This window comes from Poecile atricapillus, chromosome 2 (genome assembly GCF_030490865.1).
Source record: "Poecile atricapillus isolate bPoeAtr1 chromosome 2, bPoeAtr1.hap1, whole genome shotgun sequence".
NCBI classification, from domain to species: Eukaryota; Metazoa; Chordata; class Aves; order Passeriformes; family Paridae; genus Poecile; species Poecile atricapillus.
In genome coordinates, this window is record NC_081250.1 from 154,170,632 (window position 1) to 154,190,399 (window position 19,768).

General features: G+C 66.3%; 1 protein-coding gene across 1 annotated transcript in view; it reads left to right on the forward strand.

The window, feature by feature from the left end:
- The window catches only part of PLEC (plectin), an 86,135-nt gene that overhangs the window by 42,117 nt on the left and 24,250 nt on the right, over nt 1-19,768 (forward strand). Inside the window, 15 exon segments of the mRNA XM_058832298.1 lie at nt 144-233; nt 1,671-1,748; nt 1,832-1,924; nt 2,101-2,267; nt 4,389-4,504; nt 4,591-4,697; nt 4,782-4,901; nt 6,088-6,151; nt 6,154-6,182; nt 7,731-7,858; nt 9,177-9,270; nt 9,355-9,509; nt 11,658-11,970; nt 14,456-14,533; nt 17,682-17,843. Coding sequence (XP_058688281.1) covers nt 144-233; nt 1,671-1,748; nt 1,832-1,924; nt 2,101-2,267; nt 4,389-4,504; nt 4,591-4,697; nt 4,782-4,901; nt 6,088-6,151; nt 6,154-6,182; nt 7,731-7,858; nt 9,177-9,270; nt 9,355-9,509; nt 11,658-11,970; nt 14,456-14,533; nt 17,682-17,843 — 1,794 coding nt within the window.

Here is a 19,768-nt window from a genome sequence, read left to right on the forward strand (position 1 = left end):
TGGAGCGATGCTGGAGCCGGCACAGGGGGAGCTGCCGTGTGTGTGTTTGTGGGGGCCGTGGCACCGGGGACACCGTGGGGCTGTGTGTGAGCGCCCGTGCCCGGCTGTCCCCGGCCCCGCTGACGCCGTCGCTGTCCCCACAGGCGCAGCGCCACGTCAACGACCTGTACGAGGACCTGCGGGACGGGCACAACCTCATCTCGCTGCTGGAGGTGCTGTCGGGTGACACGCTGGTAGGTGCCCCGCCGCCCTGCCCCGCTCCCCGCCACGCGCCGGCTCCTCTCCGCCGGCCTTCCTCGTCCTCATCCTCGCCCTCGCCGCCTGCCTCTGTTCCCTCTCTTCCTGCTTGGCCGTCGGTCTGTCCGGTGACCCCGGAGTGCCCGCGCCCCCCGCCCCCGCCTCTAACCTCTCTTTGCTTTGGTGCCCTCTCTGCTTCCTGGCGCCGGCCCCCGGCCCACCGCCGCCTTTGCCTCCTCCTCCTCCTTCCTCTCTCTGCTCCTCTCCGCTCGGCTCGGCCGGGGCAGCCCCGGGAGCGCGACGTCCTGCGGACCTTGCGGTTGGTGAGTGGTTCTGCCATCGGCTCTTGGCATGGCCCCGCACGGCGACCGGCGCTGTGGCACCGGCACGGAGCGGTGCCGAGCATGTCCCAGGACTGTCTGCATGCCGTGTGCCATCCATGTGCCATCCGTGTGCCATGTGCCATCCGTGTGCCGTGTGCCATGTGCCATCCATGTGCCGTGTGCCATGTGCCATGCCTGTCCCCGTGCCATCCCGGTGCCCTGGCTGCATGCTCTGCCTGTCCTGGTGCCCCCTGATGCCGAGAGCTGTGGGGTGGGTTTCCCTGGGCCGGGGGCTCAGTGGCAGCAGCAGGAGAGGAGTCTCCTTCCACGAGCAGCATCGCTGGGAGTGATCCCACCGTGCTGGGCCTCGGCAGGCTGGAGCTGGACTGTGGCTCCCAGCACCACGGCAGGATGTGCTGCCGGCTCTGCGGGGTGGCTGGCAAGGGGTGGCACGTGGCCACCAACTCTCTGGGTCTCACAATAGGGCTGGCCCTGGCCCCGAGTGGCTGCGGGTCCATGCTGGCCCCTTGCTGTGGGACAGGAGTGGCCCTGGTCTGTTCTGAGCAGTACCAGGGGTTCATGGAGTCCCCAGCTCTCCTGGCAGCCAAATCTGGGCTCAGCCGGTGGAATGTGGGGCAGGAACATGTGGGGGTCTGGGCAGGACCCAGGGGACCCCGGCCAGGACCCACAAGTTTGGGGGACTCACCCAGCTTGGCAATTCCTGGTCCTGCTGAGGGGACACGGAGCGTGCTGGGGACCTGCATGGCGAGGGACACGGTGGCCACGCGTGCAGCGCCATCAGGACCGTGGTGCATTGGCACCGCCGGGCAGCGGCTGCCGTGCCCACCCTCGGCTCCCCTCGGGACGGTGCCGGTGTCGGGTGCGGCGTGGGAACAGCCTGTGCCGGCGGGGGGAGCGCGGGGAGCGTCCCCACCCCTGCAGGGACAAAGTGCGAGGGCGGGTGCCATCGGCATGTGCTGGGAGGGGCCGGGCAGAGCCGGGGTGACAGGGGTGACAGCACGGTGTGGTGGCATCGCGGCCGGGCCATGCCGGGGGGCTGCGGTGGCCGGACGTTGCCGGGCCTGCTCTCACCGCCCTCCTCTCCCCCAGCCCCGGGAGAAGGGCCGGATGCGCTTCCACAAGCTGCAGAATGTCCAGATTGCCCTCAACTACCTGAAGCACCGGCAGGTGAGGATGGATGGGGTGGGAACACAGCCCCTGGGCTGTGCCGCGCTCCCCCAGCCCTGAGCCGCGCGCCTCCTGTGCTGCAGGTGAAGCTGGTGAACATCCGCAACGATGACATCGCCGACGGCAACCCCAAGCTGACGCTGGGGCTCATCTGGACCATCATCCTCCACTTCCAGGTGAGCCCGGCGGGGTGGGGACTGGCCGGTGGTACCCAGGGCCAGGATTCCGTGGGGCTGGGGGTCTCCCCGGGCCGGTCTGGTCCCCTCCAGTGGGGCAGGAGCGGTGTCACTGCCGTGCAGCGAGGGTCGCTGTGCCAGTGCCGGTTTCCAGAGTAACGGCCGTGTCCTGGCAGATCTCAGACATCCAGGTGACGGGGCAGTCGGAGGACATGACAGCCAAGGAGAAGCTGCTGCTCTGGTCACAGCGGATGGTGGAGGATTACCAGGGCCTCCGCTGTGACAACTTCACCACCAGCTGGCGGGACGGGCGCCTCTTCAATGCCATCATTCACCGGCACAGGTGGGTGCCGTGGTGGCGGTGCCGTGTGTCTGTGGGCAGCTGTGTGCTCACCGGGGCTGCCGTGTGCTCACCGGGGATACCGTGTGCTCACCGGGGATACCGTGTGCTCATTGGGGATACCGTGTGCTGACCGGGGCTGCCGTGTGCTCACCGGGGATACCGTGTGCTCACCGGGATACCGTGTGCTCACCGGGGATACCGTGTGCTCACCGGGGCTGCCGTGTGCTCACCGGGGATACCGTGTGCTCATTGGGGATACCGTGTGCTGACCGGGGATACCGTGTGCTCATTGGGGATACCGTGTGCTCACCGGGGATACCGTGTGCTCACCGGGGCTGCCGTGTGCTCACCGGGGCTGCCGTGCCGATCTTGCTCACCGGGGCAGCCGTGCCAATCCCCCCTCACCGGGGCAGCTGTGTGCTCACCGGGGCTGCTGTACCAATCCCCGCTCACCGGGGCTACCGTGTGCTTACCAGGGCTACCATGCAGATCCCCCCTCACCAGGGCAGCTGTGTGCTCACCAGGGCAGCCGTGCCTATCCCAGCTCACCGGGGCTACTGTATGCTCATCGGGGCTTCTGTGCTGATCCCGCTCACCAGGGTGGCCGTGCCAATCCCCCTCACCAGGGTGGCTGTGCCAATCCTGCTCATTCAGGGTAGCTGTGCCAATCCCGCTCACCAGGGCAGCTGTGCCGATCCTGCTCACCAGGGTGGCTGTGCCAATCCCCCTCACCAGGGCAGCCGTGCAGATCCCACTCACCAGGGTGGCTGTGCCAATCCCCTCACCGGGGCAGCCATGCCGATCCTGCTCACCGGGGCAGCCGTGCCGATCCTGCTCACCGGGGCAGCCGTGCCGATCCTGCTCACCAGGGCGGCTGTGCCGATCCCCCTCACTGGGGCAGCCGTGCCGATCCCCCTCACCGGGGCAGCCGTGCCAATCCCCCTCACCGGGGCAGCCGTGCCAATCCCGCTCACCAGGCAGGCTGTGCCGATCCCCTCGTGCTCCTGACGAGTCCCGGCCCATCGGCTGTGCCGGCAGAGCCGTGCCCGCCGCTGGCGTGCCGGGGCGGTGGCAGGCAGGTCCCCACGGGTCCTGCTGGGACTGCCGCGTGCTTTTGGGGAGGGCAAATATGCGCAGGTGGGTGCCCCATGGGGGGAGATGTCACAGCCGCGCCGTGCTGCGCTCCAAGGCGCTGCCACGCTGAGCTTGGCCCCACCATGGAGCTCCAAGGGGTCCCAAAGTGTCAGCCCCACAGGGTGTCAGCCCCACAGGGTGTCAGCCCCACAGGGGACTGGGGTGTCAGCCCCACAGGGGATTGGGGTGTCAGCCCCACAGGGTGTCAGCCCCATGCAGGATTGGGGTGTCAGCCCCACACGGTGTCAGCCCCACAGGGGATTGGGGTGTCAGCCCCACAGAGGATTGGGGTGTCAGCCCCACAGAGGATTGGGGTGTCAGCCCCACAGGGGTTTGGGGTGTCAGCCCCACAGGGTGTCAGCCCCATGCAGGATTGGGGTGTCAGCCCCACAGGGGATTGGGGTGTCAGCCCCACAGGGTGTCAGCCCCATGCAGGATTGGGGTGTCAGCCCCACAGGGGATTGGGGTGTCAGCCCCACAGGGTGTCAGCCCCACAGGGGTTTGGGGTGTCAGCCCCACAGGATGTCAGCCCCACAGAGTATTGGGGTGTCAGCCCCACAGGGGACTGGGGTGTCAGCCCCATGCAGGATTGGGGTGTCAGCCCCACAGGGTGTCAGCCCCACAGGGGATTGGGGTGTCAGCCCCACTGGGTGTCAGCCCCATGCAGGATTGGGGTGTCAGCCCCACAGGGTGTCAGCCCCATGCAGGATTGGGGTGCCAGCCCCATGCAGGGTTGAGGTGCCCAGTTCACAGGACACGGGGGCTCTGGCTGTGCCAGGGTTCCCACTGGGGACTGTGTGTACCCCCAGCTCCTCCTGTCCCTGTGCTGGCTGTGGGGGTCTCCCCTGCTGTGGGGCTGTGGGGTGGCTGGGCAGGAGTCCAGGCAGAGGAGGCAGCCATGGTGGCCCCAGGAAGGAGGGGAACCTGCTCTCCTCGGGGTTTTGGGGTCCCCAAACCCCGCTGACCCCTCCTGATCCCTCCCCACAGGCCAATGCTGATCGACATGAGCCGGGTGTACCGCCAGAGCAACCTGGAGAACCTGGACCAGGCCTTCACCGTGGCCGAGCGGGACCTGGGGGTGACGCGGCTGCTGGACCCCGAAGGTACCGGGCTGGGGTCACCCGTGGGGTCCCTCTGCAGACCCCTCCCCACCTCGGGGTCCCCCAGCTGACCCCGCTCCCTCCCGCAGACGTGGACGTGGCGCAGCCGGACGAGAAGTCCATCATCACCTACGTGTCCTCCCTGTACGACGCCATGCCGCGCGTGCCCGAGGTGCAGGACGGCGTCAAGGCCAACGTGAGTCGGGGTGCCGGGGGTCACCAGCGCTGCTGCCAGCCCCACGGTGCCACCCCCAGCCCCACACGTGTGTCCCCTCCCCAGGAGCTGCAGCTGCGCTGGCAGGAGTACTACGAGGTGGTGACGGGGCTGCTGCAGTGGAGCCGGCAGCACTCGGCGCTCTTCGAGGAGCGGCGCCTCCCTGCCAGCTACGAGGAGATCGAGGTGAGGCCGCCGGGACGGGCGTGGGGCGAGGACAGGAGCAGTGCTGCTGGCCTGGCACGGGCACGGGGATGGGCACGGGGATGGGCACGGTGCTGCCACAGCGATGACCAACCTTGGGAGCCGCTGGTAGCCGGGGCAACGTGGGGCACAGTCCCAGCCGGCCCCACCGTGGGTGGCTCATGCCCAGTGTGGGTGTCTCATGCCCAGTGAGGGGTGGCTTATGCCCACCGTGGGTGGCTCATGCCCAGTGAGGAGTGCCAGCCGGCTGTGGCCACCCTGTGGGTGGCTCATGCCCAGTGAGGGTGTCTCATGCCCACTGAGGGGTGCCAGCCAGCCTGTGGCCCCACCGTGGGTGTCTCATGCCCAGCGTGGGTGGCTCATGCCCAGTGAGGGGTGGCTCATGCCCGGTGTGGGTGGCTCATGCCCATTGAGGGGTGCCAGCCAGCAGCCCCACCGTGGGTGTCTCATGCCCAGTGTGGGTGGCTCATGCCCATTGAGGGGTGTTAGCTGGCCTGTGGCCACCGTGTGGGTGGCTCATGCCCGCCGTGGGTGGCTCATGCCCAGTGAGGGGTGGCTCATGCCTGGTGTGGGTGTCTCATGCCCATTGAGGGGTGCCAGCCAGCAGCCCCACTGTGGGTGGCTCATGCCCAGTGAGGGGTGTCAGCTGGCCTGTGGCCCCACCGTGGGTGTCTCATGCCCAGTGAGGGGTGCCAGCTGGCCTGTGGCCCCACCGTGGGTGTCTCATGCCCAGTGTGGGTGGCTCATGCCCATTGAGGGGTGTTAGCTGGCCTGTGGCCACCGTGTGGGTGGCTCATGCCCACTGTGGGTGTCTCATGCCCAGCGTGGCAGCCCCCTGGCAGCCCAGGGCCAGCCGTGCCGCGCCGTGGGTCACCGTGAGACCCGGGTGCGGCTGTGGCACCGAGCCCCCGCCGGTGCCAGCGTGGGGTCTGCGGGGTTTGGGGGGCTCAGAGCCGTGACGGAGCCGGGTGCCCCATGGGGGGGGCCCCTCTGACTCAGCCTCCCCGGCCGTGCCGTGAGTCACCGCTGGCAAAGTCCAGCGCGGCCGCTTCCTTCCCTCCGGCCCCGCACACATGGAAAACTGGGCGGGGGAGGGCGGATACTTGGGGAGGGGGCAGCAGCGGCTGGGGGTCCCCGCTCAGCTGTGCCCCCCGCCCCCCCTGGGCAGATCCTCTGGCGCCAGTTCCTCAAGTTCAAGGAGACGGAGCTGCCGGCTCGGGAGGCCGACAAGAACGCTCCAAAGCCATCTTCCAGGCGCTGGAGGTACCGGCCAGGGGCTGGGGCTTGGAGCTGGGGTCCTGAGGGTCCGGGGTGTTTGGGATCCCCAGGGGTGGGGGGCCTGAGCAGCCAGGGGGCTCGAGAAACTGGGGATGTGTCCCAAAGGGATGATAGTCCTGCGGGGCTGGGGGCTTCGGGGGGCGCTGGGTGGGTCCCAGGAGAATGATGGATGGTCCTGGGGGCTGTGGGATGCCAGGGGTTTTGGGGGGCTCTGGGTGGGTCCCGGGAGGATGATGGATGGTCCTGGGGGCTGTGGGATGCCAGGGGTCTTGGGGGGCTCTTGGTGGGTCCTGGGAGGATGATGGATGGTCCTGGGGGCTGTGGGATGCCAGGGGTCTTGGGGGCTCTGGGTGGGTCCCAGGAGGGTGATGGATGGTGCTGGGGGCTGTGGGATGCCAGGGGTTTTGGGGGGCTCTGGGTGGGTCCCAGGAGGATGATGGGGGGCTGTGGGATGCCAGGGGTTTTGGGGGGCTCTTGGTGGGTCCCAGGAGGATGATGGATGGTCCTGGGGGCTGTGGGATGCCAGGGGTTTTGGGGGGCTCTGGGTGGGTCCCAGGAGGATGATGGGGGGCTGTTGGGATGCCAGGGGTTTTGGGGGGCTGTGGGTGGGTCCCGGGAGGATGATGGATGGTCCTGGGGGCTGTGGGATGCCAGGGGTTTTGGGGGGCTCTGGGTGGGTCCCGGGAGGATGATGGATGGTCCTGGGGGCTGTGGGATGCCAGGGGTTTTGGGGGGCTCTGGGTGGGTCCCGGGAGGATGATGGGGGTCTGTGGGATGCCAGGGGTCTTGGGGGGCTCTGGGTGGATCCCAGGAGGATGATGGATGATCCTGGGGGCTGTGGGATGCCAGGGGTTTTGGGGGGCTCTGGGTGGGTCCTGGGAGGATGATGGATGGTCCTGGGGGCTGTGGGATGCCAGGGGTTTTGGGGGCTCTGGGTGGGTCCCGGGAGGATGATGGGGGGCTGTGGGATGCCAGGGGTTTTGGGGGGCTCTGGGTGGGTCCCAGGAGGATGATGGATGGTCCTGGGGGCTGTGGGATGCCAGGGGTTTTGGGGGGCTCTGGGTGGGTCCCGGGAGGATGATGGGGGGCTGTGGGATGCCAGGGGTTTTGGGGGGCTGTGGGTGGGTCCCGGGAGGATGATGGGGGGCTGTGGGATGCCAGGGGTTTTGGGGGGCTCTGGGTGGATCCCAGGAGGATGATGGATGATCCTGGGGGCTGTGGGATGCCAGGGGTCTTGGGGGGCTCTGGGTGGGTCCCAGGAGGATGATGGATGGTCCTGGGGGCTGTGGGATGCCAGGGGTTTTGGGGGGCTCTGGGTGGGTCCCAGGAGGATGATGGGGGGCTGTGGGGTGCCAGAGGTTTTGGGGGGCTCTGGGTGGGTCCCAGGAGGATGATGGGGGGCTGTGGGATGCCAGGGGTCTTGGGGGGCTCTGGGTGGGTCCCGGGAGGGTGATGATTCCCGGGTGCCGGGGGTCCCACGGCAGTGCCCGGCACGCCCCTTTTGAGGCGGGGTGTGACATTTGGGGTGCGCAGGGCGCGGTGCAGTCGGGGCAGCTGAAGGTGCCCCCCGGGTACCACCCCCTGGACGTGGAGAAGGAGTGGGGGCGGCTGCACGTCGCTGTGCTGGAGCGGGAGAAGCTGCTGCGGGCAGAATTTGAGAGGCGAGTTGGGGGGGGCCGGGGGGGGCGGGCAGGGCTGAGCTGGCACCCACACCCCCCTCCCGCTGCCAAACCGCGGGGCTGGGCCGGGGTGGGGTGTCCCGGCCCCCCCGAGGGGGAACCACAGCGCTGTGAGTCACCGATCCTGCTGGGAAAGCTCTGCGGCCGCCGGCCCGGAGCGCGGCACGGCAGGACAGGGATGGGGACGGGATTGGGGACAGGGGACACGGGGGTGGCACGGCAGGACAGGGATGGGGACGGGAGCGGGGACACGGGGGTGGCACGGCAGGACAGGGATGGGGACAGGAGCGGGGACAGGGGACACGGGGGTGGCACGGCAGGACAGGGATGGGGACGGGATTGGGGACACGAGGGTGGCACGGCAGGACAGGGATGGGGACGGGAGTGGGGACACGAGGGTGGCACGGCAGGACAGGGATGGGGACGGGAGCGGGGACAGGGGACACGGGGGTGGCACGGCAGGACAGGGATGGGGACGGGATTGGGAACACGGGGGTGGCACGGTAGGACAGGGATGGGGACGGGAGCAGGGACAGGGGACACGGGGGTGGCACGGCAGGACAGGGGTGGGGACGGGAGCGGGGACAGGGGACACGGGGGTGGCACGGCAGGACAGGGATGGGGACAGGAGCGGGGACACGGGGGTGGCACGGCAGGGCAGGGATGGGGACGGGAGCGGGGACACGGGGGGGGCACGGCAGGACAGGGATGGGGACAGGAGCGGGGACAGGGGACACGGGGGTGGCACGGCAGGACAGGGATGGGGACGGGAGTGGGGACACGGGGGTGGCACGGCAGGACAGGGATGGGGACGGGAGCGGGGACACGGGGGTGGCACGGCAGGACAGGGATGGGGACGGGAGCGGGGACACGGGGGTGGGACGGGGATTTGGATGGCGGCAGGATCGGGGACAGGGGACATGAGGGTGGGACGGGGATTGGGATTGGGATGGGGATTTGGATGGGGATTGGGATGGGGATTGGGATGGGGATTTGGATGGGGATTTGGATGGGGATTGGGATGGGGATTTGGATGGGGTGGGGGGCATTGGGAACGGGATGAGGGGCAGCATGGGGACTGAAATGGGATAGGATGTGGGGGATTGGGATTGAGGTTGGAAGTGGGGTGAGGGCCAGGATGGGAGAAGCAAGATGGGGACGGGGCGGATTGGGATTGGGATTGGGATGAGGAGCAGGACAGGGAACAGGCTGCAGCACGGGACAGGAGCCATGCTGTGCATGGCCAGGACAGCTGTCCCCTCCCTGCGCTGACCACGTCCCCCTGTGCATGTCCCCGCAGGCTGGAGCGGCTGCAGCGTGTGGTCACCAAGCTGCAGATGGAGTCAGGGCTCTGTGAGGAGCAGCTGAACCAGGCGGACGCTCTGCTGCAGGCAGTGAGTGCCGGTGCCACCGGGGCCTGCTGGGACCGTGCCCGTGGCTGTGGCCGTGGCTGTGACCTCACTGTCCCTCCTGCGCAGGACGTGCGGCTGCTGGCGGCCGGGAAGGCGCCGCAGAAGGCGGCAGAGGTGGAGCGGGACCTGGACAAGGCGGACGCGATGATCCGGCTGCTCTTCAACGACGTCCAGAGCCTCAAGGACGGGCGGCACCCGCAGGGCGAGCAGATGTACCGTCGGTACGGGCGCTGTGGGGGTCCCCACAGCCTGTCCCCTGTGTCCCCAGAGCCCTTCCTGTCCTCCTTGTCCTTCCTTCAGTGCCCCTAAAAGCCCTCCGTGGCCCCCCAAAGCCCTTCACGTGTCCTCTGTCCCCCGTGTCCCCTGTGCCCCCAAAGCCCTGCAAAGCCTCCTGTGACCCCTGTGCCCTGCGTGTCCCCTGTGTCCCCTGTTCTCCTCAAAGCCCCCCAGACTCTCTGTGGCCCTTGAGCTCCAAAAAGCCCCCTGTGACCCCTGTACACCCCAAAGCTCCTCATGTCCCCGAACCCCCACTGTCCCCAAAGCCTCCCACATCCCAAACCCCCCCTGTTCGCTGTACCCCATTGCAACCCCTGTACACCCCAAAGCTTCTCACATCCCCAAAGCTCCTCATGTCCCCAAAGCCTCCCATGTTCCCAAATCCCCGTTTGCTGTAGCCCATTGCATCCCCTGTACACCCCAAAGCTCCTCAAGTCCCCAAACCTGCCCTGTTCACTGTATCCCATTGCAAACCCTGTACACCCCAAAGCTCCTCGTGTCCCCAAAGCTCCTCATGTCCCTGAATCCTCCCATGTCCCCAAACCCCCCATTCACTGTACCCCATTGCATCCCCTGTACACCCCAAAGCTCCTCATGTCCCCAAAGCCTCCCATGTCCCCAAACCCCCCCTGTTCACTGTATCCCATTGCAAACCCCTGTACACCCCAAAGCTCCTCATGTCCCCAAAGCTCCTCATGTCCCCAAAGCCTCCCATGTCCCCAAACCCCCCCTGTTCATTGTACCCCATTGCAAACCCTGTACACCCCAAAGCTCCTCATGTCCCCAAACCCCCCCTGTTCATTGTACCCCATTGCAGCCCCTGTACACCCCAAAGCCTCCCATGTCCCCAAAGCCTCCCATGTCCCCAAACCCCCTCATTTGCTGTACCCCATTGCAACCCCTGTACACCCCAAAGCTCCTCGTGTCCCCAAAGCTCCTCATGTCCCCAAACTCCCCCTGTTCGCTGTACCCCCCCTGTGACCCCTGTACACCCCAAAGCCTCCCATGTCCCAAACCCCCTCATTTGCTGTACCCCATTGCAACCCCTGTACAGCCCAAAGCTCCTCATGTCCCCAAACCCGCCCTGTTCACTGTACCCCATTGCATCCCCTGTACACCCCAAAGCTCCTCATGTCCCCAAACCCTCACTGTCCCCAAAGCCTCCCATGTCCCCAAACCTGCCCTGTTCGCTGTACCCCATTGCAAACCCTGTACACCCCAAAGCTCCTCATGTCCCCAAAGCTCCTCATGTCCCTGAATCCTCCCATGTCCCCAAACCCCCCTGTTCGCTGTATCCCCTTGTAACGCCTGTACACCCCAAAGCTCCTCACATCCCCAAAGCTCCTCATGTCCCCAAAGCCTCCCATGTCCCCAAACCTGCCCTGTTCGCTGTACCCCATTGCATCCCCTGTACACCCCAGAGCTCCTCATGTCCCCAAACCCCCCCTGTTCATTGTACCCCATTGCAGCCCCTGTACACCCCAAAGCTCCTCATGTCCCCAAACCCCCCCTGTCCCCAAAGCCTCCCATGTCCCCAAACCCCCCTGTTCACTGTACCCCATTGCATCCCCTGTACACCCCAAAGCTCCTCATGTCCCCAAACCCCCCCGTTCATTGTACCCCATTGCAACCCCTGTACACCCCAAAGCTCCTCGTGTCCCCAAAGCTCCTCATGTCCTCAAACCCCCACTGTCCCCAAAGCCTCCCATGTCCCCAAACCCCCCTGTTCGCTGTACCCCATTGCAGCCCCTGTACACCCCAAAGCTCCTCGTGTCCCCAAACCCTCACTGTCCCCAAAGCCTCCCATGTCCCCAAACCCCCCTGTTCGCTGTACCCCATTGCAAACCCTGTACACCCCAAAGCTCCTCATGTCCCCAAACCCCCCTGTTCGCTGTACCCCATTGCAACCCCTGTACACCCCAAAGTTCCTCATGTCCCCAAAGCTCCTCGTGTCCCCAAAGCTCCTCGTGTCCCTGAATCCTCCCATGTCCCCAAACCCCCCATTCACTGTACCCCATTGCATCCGCCGTACACCCCAAAGCTCCTCGTGTCCCCAGAGTCCCCAAGCCCCCCCTGACGCCTCCCCCCCGCAGCGTGTACCACCTGCACGAGCGCCTGGTGTCCATCCGCACCGAGTACAACCTGCGGCTCAAGTCGGGGGCGCCGGTGCCAGCGGTCACAGCCGTGTCGGTGACATCGGCGCAGCGGAGGCCGGAGGCGGACGAGGCCCCGCTGCGGTACCTGCAGGAGCTGCTGGCCTGGGTGGAGGAGAACCAGCGGCGTGTGGCCACGGCCGAGTGGGGCGTGGACCTGCCCACCGTGGAGACCCACCTGGGCGCCCACCGCGGGCTGCACCGCGCCATCGAGGAGTTCCGTGCCAAGGTGGAGCGGGCACGGGCCGATGAGGTGAGACCCCCGGTGCTGGGGACCCCCTGCTCCTGGGGGTGACCCTGCAGGGTCCTGGGGGTCCTCTGGGGCTGTTCCCACTCTGCTTCAAGGGGTCCCCCCCCAGTGCTGTCCCCTCCCCTGCTGCTGAGCATTTCCTGTGGGGCTGCTTTCTTCTGTGCCTCAGGGTCCCTGAAGCACCACGGCCGCCCCTCTTTCTGCTCCTGGGGGTCCCCAAAGCCCCCCAGGCTCACCCACCTCTGCTCCTGGGGGTCTCCAAGGCCCCCTGGGCTCACCCACCTCTGCTCCTGGGGGTCCCCAAAGCCCCCCGGGCTCACCCACCTCTGCTCCTGGGGGTCTCCAAAGCCCCCCTGGGCTCACCCACCTCTGCTCCTGGGGGTCCCCAAAGCCCCCCGGGCTCACCCACCTCTGCCCCTGGGGGTCCCCAAAGCCCCCTGGCCTCACCCACCTCTGCTCCTGGGGGTCTCCAAAGCCCCCTGGCCTCACCCACCTCTGTTCCTGGGGGTCCCCAAATCCCCCAGGCTCACCCACCTCTGCTCCTGGGGGTCCCCAAAGCCCCATGGGCTCACCCATCTCTGCTCCTGGGGGTCCCCAAAGCCCCCCGGGCTCACACACCTCTGCTCCTGGGGGTCCCCAAAGCCCCCAGGCTCACCCACCTCTGCTCCTGGGGGTCCCCAAAGCCCCCCGGGCTCACACACCTTTGCTCCTGGGGGTCCCCAAAGCCCCCCGGGCTCACCCACCTCTGCTCCTGGGGGTCCCCAAAGCCCCCCGGGCTCACCCACCTCTGCCCCTGGGGGTCCCCAAATCCCCCAGGCTCACCCATCTCTGCTCCTGGGGGTCCCCAAAGCCCCCCGGGCTCACCCACCTCTGCTCCTGGGGGTCCCCAAAGCCCCCCGGGCTCATCCACCTTTGCTCCTGGGGGTCCCCAAAGCCCCCCGGGCTCACACACCTCTGCTCCTGGGGGTCCCCAAAGCCCCCCGGGCTCACCCACCTCTGCCCCTGGGGGTCCCCAAAGCCCCCTGGACTCACCCACCTCTGCTCCTGGGGGTCCCCAAAGCCCCCTGGGCTCACCCACCTCTGCTCCTGGGGGTCCCCAAAGCCCCCCGGGCTCACCCACCTCTGCTTCTGGGGGTCCCCAAAGCCCCCTGGGGTCACCCACCTCTGCTCCTGGGGGTCCCCAAAGCCCCCCAGGCTCACCCACCTCTGCTCCTGGGGGTCTCCAAAGCCCCCCGGGCTCACCCACCTCTGCTCCTGGGGGTCCCCAAGGCCCCCCGGGCTCACCCACCTCTGCTCCTGGGGGTCCCCAAGGCCCCCCGGGCTCACCCACCTCTGCTCCTGGGGGTCCCCAAAGCCCCCCGGGCTCACCCACCTCTGCTCCTGGGGGTCCCCAAATCCCCCGGGCTCACCCACCTCTGCTCCTGGGGGTCCCCAAAGCCCCCCGGGCTCACCCACCTCTGCTCCTGGGGGTCCCCAAAGCCCCCCGGGCTCACCCACCTCTGCTCCTGGGGGTCCCCAAAGCCCCTTGGGCTCACCCACCTCTGCTCCTGGGGGTCCCCAAAGCCCCCCGGGCTCACCCACCTCTGCTCCTGGGGGTCCCCAAAGCCCCCTGGGCTCACCCACCTCTGCTCCTGGGGGTCCCCAAAGCCCCCCGGGCTCACCCACCTCTGCTCCTGGGGGTCCCCAAGGCCCCCCGGGCTCACCCACCTCTGCTCCTGGGGGTCCCCAAAGCCCCCTGGGCTCACCCACCTCTGCTCCTGGGGGTCCCCAAAGCCCCTCGGGCTCACCCACCTCTGCTCCTGGGGGTCCCCAAATCCCCCAGGCTCACCCACCTGTGCTCCTGGGGGTCCCCAAAGCCCCCTGGGCTCACCCACCTCTGCTCCTGGGGGTCCCCAAATCCCCCTGGGCTCACCCACCTCTGCTCCTGGGGGTCCCCAAAGCCCCCCGGGCTCACACACCTCTGCTCCTGGGGGTCTCCAAAGCCCCCCGGGCTCACCCATCTCTGCTCCTGGGGGTCCCCAAAGCCCCCCAGGCTCACCCACCTCTGCTCCTGGGGGTCCCCAAAGCCCCTTGGGCTCACCCACCACTGCTCCTGGGGGTCCCCAAGGCCCCCGGGCTCACCCACCTCTGCCCCTGGGGGTCCCCAAAGCCCCCCGGGCTCACCCACCTCTGCTCCTGGGGGTCTCCAAGGCCCCCTGGGCTCACCCACCTCTGCTCCTGGGGGTCCCCAAGGCCCCCCAGGCTCACCCACCTCTGCTCCTGGGGCAGTGCACAGCCCGCTGGGGGGGCTGGTTTGGGGAGAGCCGCCCATCCCGCTCCCCACAGCCCTCTGGAGCCCCCTCTGGAGCCCCTCTGGGGTCTGGGGTGCCCTGGGAGGGTGGGGGGCACCGTGCCCCGAGGGTCCCCGCAGCCCCCCTGGTGTGACCCCTCCCTGCATGGCGGGGGGCAGCTGGGGCAGGGGGGCGGCCACTGACGCTGTGTCCCCCAGAGCCAGCTGTCCCCCGGCCCCAGCGGCGCCTACCGGGAGTGCCTGGGCAAGCTGGAGCTGCAGTACGCCAAGCTGCTGGTGAGGGCTGCAGTGGGGCTGCAGTGGGGCTGCAGTGGGGCTGCAGCGGGGCTGCAGTGGGGGCTGGAGTGGGGCTGCAGTGGGGCTGCAGTGGGGGCTGCAGTGGGGCTGCAGTGGGGGTGGACAGGTGGGGGCTGCAGTGGGGCTGCAGGAGGAGGAAGGGGAGATGTGTGGAGGATGCAGAACACGGGGGAGGAAGTGGGGAGGAGGAGGAAGGGGAGATGTGTGGAGGATGAAGGACATGGAGGGGAGATGAGGAGGAGGAAGGGGAGATGTGTGGAGGATGCAGGAGATGGGGGAAGTGAGGAGGAGGAAGGGGAGATGTGTGGAGGATGCAGGACACGGAGGGGAAGTGAGGAGGAGGAAGGGGAGATGTGTGGAGGATGAAGGACACGGAGGGGAAGTGGGGAGGAGGAGGAAGGGGAGATGTGTGGAGGATGCAGGACATGAGGGGAAGTGAGGTGGAGGAAGGGGAGATGTGTGGAGGATGCAGGACACGGAGGGGAAGTGGGGAGGAGGAAGGGGAGATGTGTGGAGGATGCAGGACACGGAGGGGAAGTGAGGAGGAGGAAGGGGAGATGTGTGGAGGATGAAGGACACGGAGGGGAAGTGGGGAGGAGGAGGAAGGGGAGATGTGTGGAGGATGCAGGACACGGGGGGGAGGTGAGGAGGAGGAAGGGGAGATGTGTGGAGGATGCAGGATGGAGGGGAAGTGGGGAGGAGGAGGAAGGGGAGATGTGTGGAGGATGCAGGACACGGGGGGGAGGTGAGGAGGAGGAAGGGGAGATGTGTGGAGGATGCAGGATGGAGGGGAAGTGGGGAGGAGGAGGAAGGGGAGATGTGTGGAGGATGCAGGATGGAGGGGAAGTGGGGAGGAGGAGGAAGGGGAGATGTGTGGAGGATGCAGGAGATGGGGGAGTGAGGAGGAGGAGGAGGAAGGGGAGATGTGTGGAGGATGCAGGAGATGGGGGGAGGTGGAGAGGAGGAGGAAGGGGAGATGTGTGGAGGATGCAGGAGATGGGGGGGTGGGGAGGAGGAGGAAGGGGAGATGTGTGGAGGATGAAGGACACGGAGGGGAAGTGGGGAGGAGGAGGAAGGGGAGATGTGTGGAGGATGAAGGACACAGAGGGGAGATGAGGAGGAGGAAGGGGAGATGTGTGGAGGATGCAGGACACGGAGGGGAGGTGGAGAGGAGGAGGAAGGGGAGATGTGTGGAGGATGCAGGACATGAGGGGAAGTGAGGAGGAGGAAGGGGAGATGTGTGGAGGATGAAGGACACGGGGGAATTGGGGAGGAAGGGGAGATGTGTGGAGGATGAAGGACACGGAGGGGAGATGAGGAGGAGGAAGGGGAGATGTGTGGAGGATGCAGGACACGGGGGGAAGTGGGGAGGAGGAGGAAGGGGAGATGTGTGGAGGATGCAGGACACGAGGGGAAGTGAGGAGGAGGAAGGGGGAGATGTGTGGAGGATGCAGGAGATGGGGGGAGGTGGAGAGGAAGGGGAGATGTGTGGAGGATGCAGGAGATGGGGGAGGTGGGGAGGAGGAGGAAGGGGAGATGTGTGGAGGATGCAGGACATGGGGGGAAGTGGGGAGGAGGAGGAAGGGGAGATGTGTGGAGGATGAAGGACACGGAGGGGAGATGGAGAGGAGGAGGAAGGGGAGATGTGTGGAGGATGCAGGACACGAGGGGAAGTGAGGAGGAGGAAGGGGAGATGTGTGGAGGATGCAGGAGATGGGGGGGAGGTGGGGAGGAGGAGGAAGGGGAGATGTGTGGAGGATGAAGGACACGGAGGGGAAGTGGGGAGGAGGAGGAAGGGGAGATGTGTGGAGGATGAAGGACACGGAGGGGAAGTGGGGAGGAGGAGGAAGGGGAGATGTGTGGAGGATGAAGGACACGGAGGGGAGGTGGAGAGGAGGAGGAAGGGGAGATGTGTGGAGGATGAAGGACACGGAGGGGAAGTGGGGAGGAGGAGGAAGGGGAGATGTGTGGAGGATGCAGGAGATGGGGGGAGTGAGGAGGAGGAAGGGGAGATGTGTGGAGGATGCAGGAGATGGGGGGAGTGAGGAGGAGGATAAGGGGAGATGTGTGGAGGATGAAGGACACGGGGGGAAGTGGGGAGGAGGAGGAAGGGGAGATGTGTGGAGGATGAAGGACACGGAGGGGAGATGAGGAGGAGGAAGGGGAGATGTGTGGAGGATGAAGGACACGGGGGGAAGTGAGGTGGAGGAAGGGGAGACGTGTGGAGGATGCAGGAGATGGGGGAAGTGGGGAGGAAGGGGAGATGTGTGGAGGATGCAGGACACGGAGGGGAAGTGGGGAGGATGAGGAAGGGGAGATGTGTGGAGGATGCAGGATGGAGGGGAGGTGGGGAGGAGGAGGAAGGGGAGATGTGTGGAGGATGCAGGACACGGAGGGGAGATGAGGAGGAGGAAGGGGAGATGTGTGGAGGATGAAGGACACGGGGGGAAGTGAGGTGGAGGAAGGGGAGACGTGTGGAGGATGCAGGACATGAGGGGAAGTGAGGAGGAGGAAGGGGAGATGTGTGGAGGATGCAGGAGATGGGGGAATTGGGGAGGAAGGGGAGATGTGTGGAGGATGCAGGACACGGGGGGCTGTGGGGAGGAGGAGGAAGGGGAGATGTGTGGAGGATGCAGGACATGAGGGGAAGTGAGGAGGAGGAGGAAGGGGAGATGTGTGGAGGATGAAGGACACAGAGGGGAGATGAGGAGGAGGAAGGGGAGATGTGTGGAGGATGAAGGACACAGAGGGGAGATGAGGAGGAGGAAGGGGAGATGTGTGGAGGATGAAGGACACGGGGGGCTGTGGGGAGGAGGATAAGGGAAGATGTGTGGAGGATGCAGAACACGGAGGGGAAGTGGGGAGGAAGGGGAGATGTGTGGAGGATGCAGGACACGAGGGGAAGTGAGGAGGAGGAGGAAGGGGAGATGTGTGGAGGATGCAGGACATGAGGGGAAGTGGGGAGGAGGAGGAAGGGGAGATGTGTGGAGGATGCAGGACACGAGGGGAAGTGAGGAGGAGGATAAGGGGGGACAGAGGGTGTGAGGGGCAGCTCGGTGGGGATGAGGGTGCGGGCTGTGGCCGTGCAGGGCCAGGACACAGCTGCCACCCCCCTGTGCCTCCCCAGAACTCCTCCAAGTCGCGGCTGCGGCACCTGGAGAGCCTCCATGGCTTCGTCAGCGGCGCCACCAAAGAGCTGCTGTGGCTGAGCGAGCGCGAGGAGGAGGAGGTGGCCTTCGACTGGAGCCACAACAACCCCGCCATGGCTGCCAAGAAGGAGAGTTACTCGGTACGGGCACGGCGGGGGGGACACGGGGATGGACACGGGGATGGGTGTGGACACGGGGATGGACACGGGGATGGGTGTGGACACGGGGATGGACACAGGGATGGACATGGGGATGGACATGGGGATGGACATGGGGATGGGTGTGGACACGGGGATGGACAGGGGGATGGATGGGAGGATGGACATGGACACGGGGATGGACATGGACAGGGGGATGGACACGGGGATGGACACAGGGATGGGTGTGGACAGGGGGATGGACAGGGGGATGGACAGGGGGATGGACACAGGGATGGACGGGAGGATGGACATGGACACGGGGATGGACATGGGCAGGGGGATGGACACGGGGATGGACACAGGGATGGGTGTGGACACGGGGATGGACATGGACATGGGGATGGACACAGGGGTGGACATGGACAGGGGGATGGACACAGGGATGGACGGGAGGATGGACATGGACACAGACAGGGTGATGGACACGAGGATGGACATGGACATGGACAGGGGGATGGACATGGGGATGGACATGGGGATGGACACGAGGATGGACATGGACACGGGGATGGACATGGACATGGACACAGGGATGGACACAGGGATGGACATGGGGATGGACACGAGGATGGACATGGACATGGCCAGGGGGATGGACACGGGGATGGACATGGGGATGGACAGGGGGATGGACACGGGGATGGACACGAAGATGGACATGGACACAGGGATGGACACAGGGATGGACATGGACGTGAGGATGGATACAGACACAGGAATGGGCACAGACAGGAGCCTAGGGATGGGCATGGACATGGACACAGGGATGGACACGAGGATGGACACAAGGATGGAAATGGACACAGGGATGGACATGGAAACGAGCACAGGGATGGGCACAGGGATGGGGATGGACACAGGGATGGACACAGGGATGGACATGGACGTGAGGATGGATACAGACACAGGAATGGGCACAGACAGGAGCCTAGGGATGGGCACGGACATGGACACAGGGATGGACATGGAAATGAGCACGGGGATGGGCACAGGGATGGGGATGGACACGGGGATGGGCACAGAAATGAGCACAGACACGGGCACAGGGATGGGCACGGACATGGGCACAGAGATGGGCATGGACATGAGGATGGGCACGGAAATGAGCACAGACAGGAGCCCAGGGATGGGCATGGACACGGGCACAGGGATGGGTGTGGACATGGGGATGGACACGGGGATGGACACAGAAATGAGCACAGACACGGGCACAGGGATGGGTGTGGACACGGGGATGGACACGGGGATGGACACAGGGATGGACACAGGGATGGGTACGGGGATGGACATGGGGATGGACACGGGGATGGACATGGGTGTGGACGCAAGGATGGACACAGAAATGAGCACAGACAAGAGCCCAGGGATGGGCATGGACACGGGCACAGGGATGGGTGTGGACATGGGGATGGACACAGGGATGGACACAGGGATGGACACAGGGATGGGTACGGGGATGGACACGGGGATGGACACGGGGATGGGTGTGGACATGGGGATGGACACGGGGATGGACAAGGGGATGGACATGGGGATGGACACGGGGATGGACATGGGGATGGACATGGGGATGGACACAGGGATGGGTACGGGGATGGACACGGGGATGGACACGGGGCTGGACAGGGGGATGGACACAGAAATGAGCACAGACAAGAGCCCAGGGATGGACACAGACATGGACACAGGGATGGGTGTGGACACGGGGATGGACACGGGGATGGACACAGGGATGGGTACGGGGATGGACATGGGGATGGACACGGGGATGGACATGGGTGTGGACGCAGGGATGGACACAGAAATGAGCACAGACAAGAGCCCAGGGATGGGCATGGACACGGGCACAGGGATGGGTGTGGACA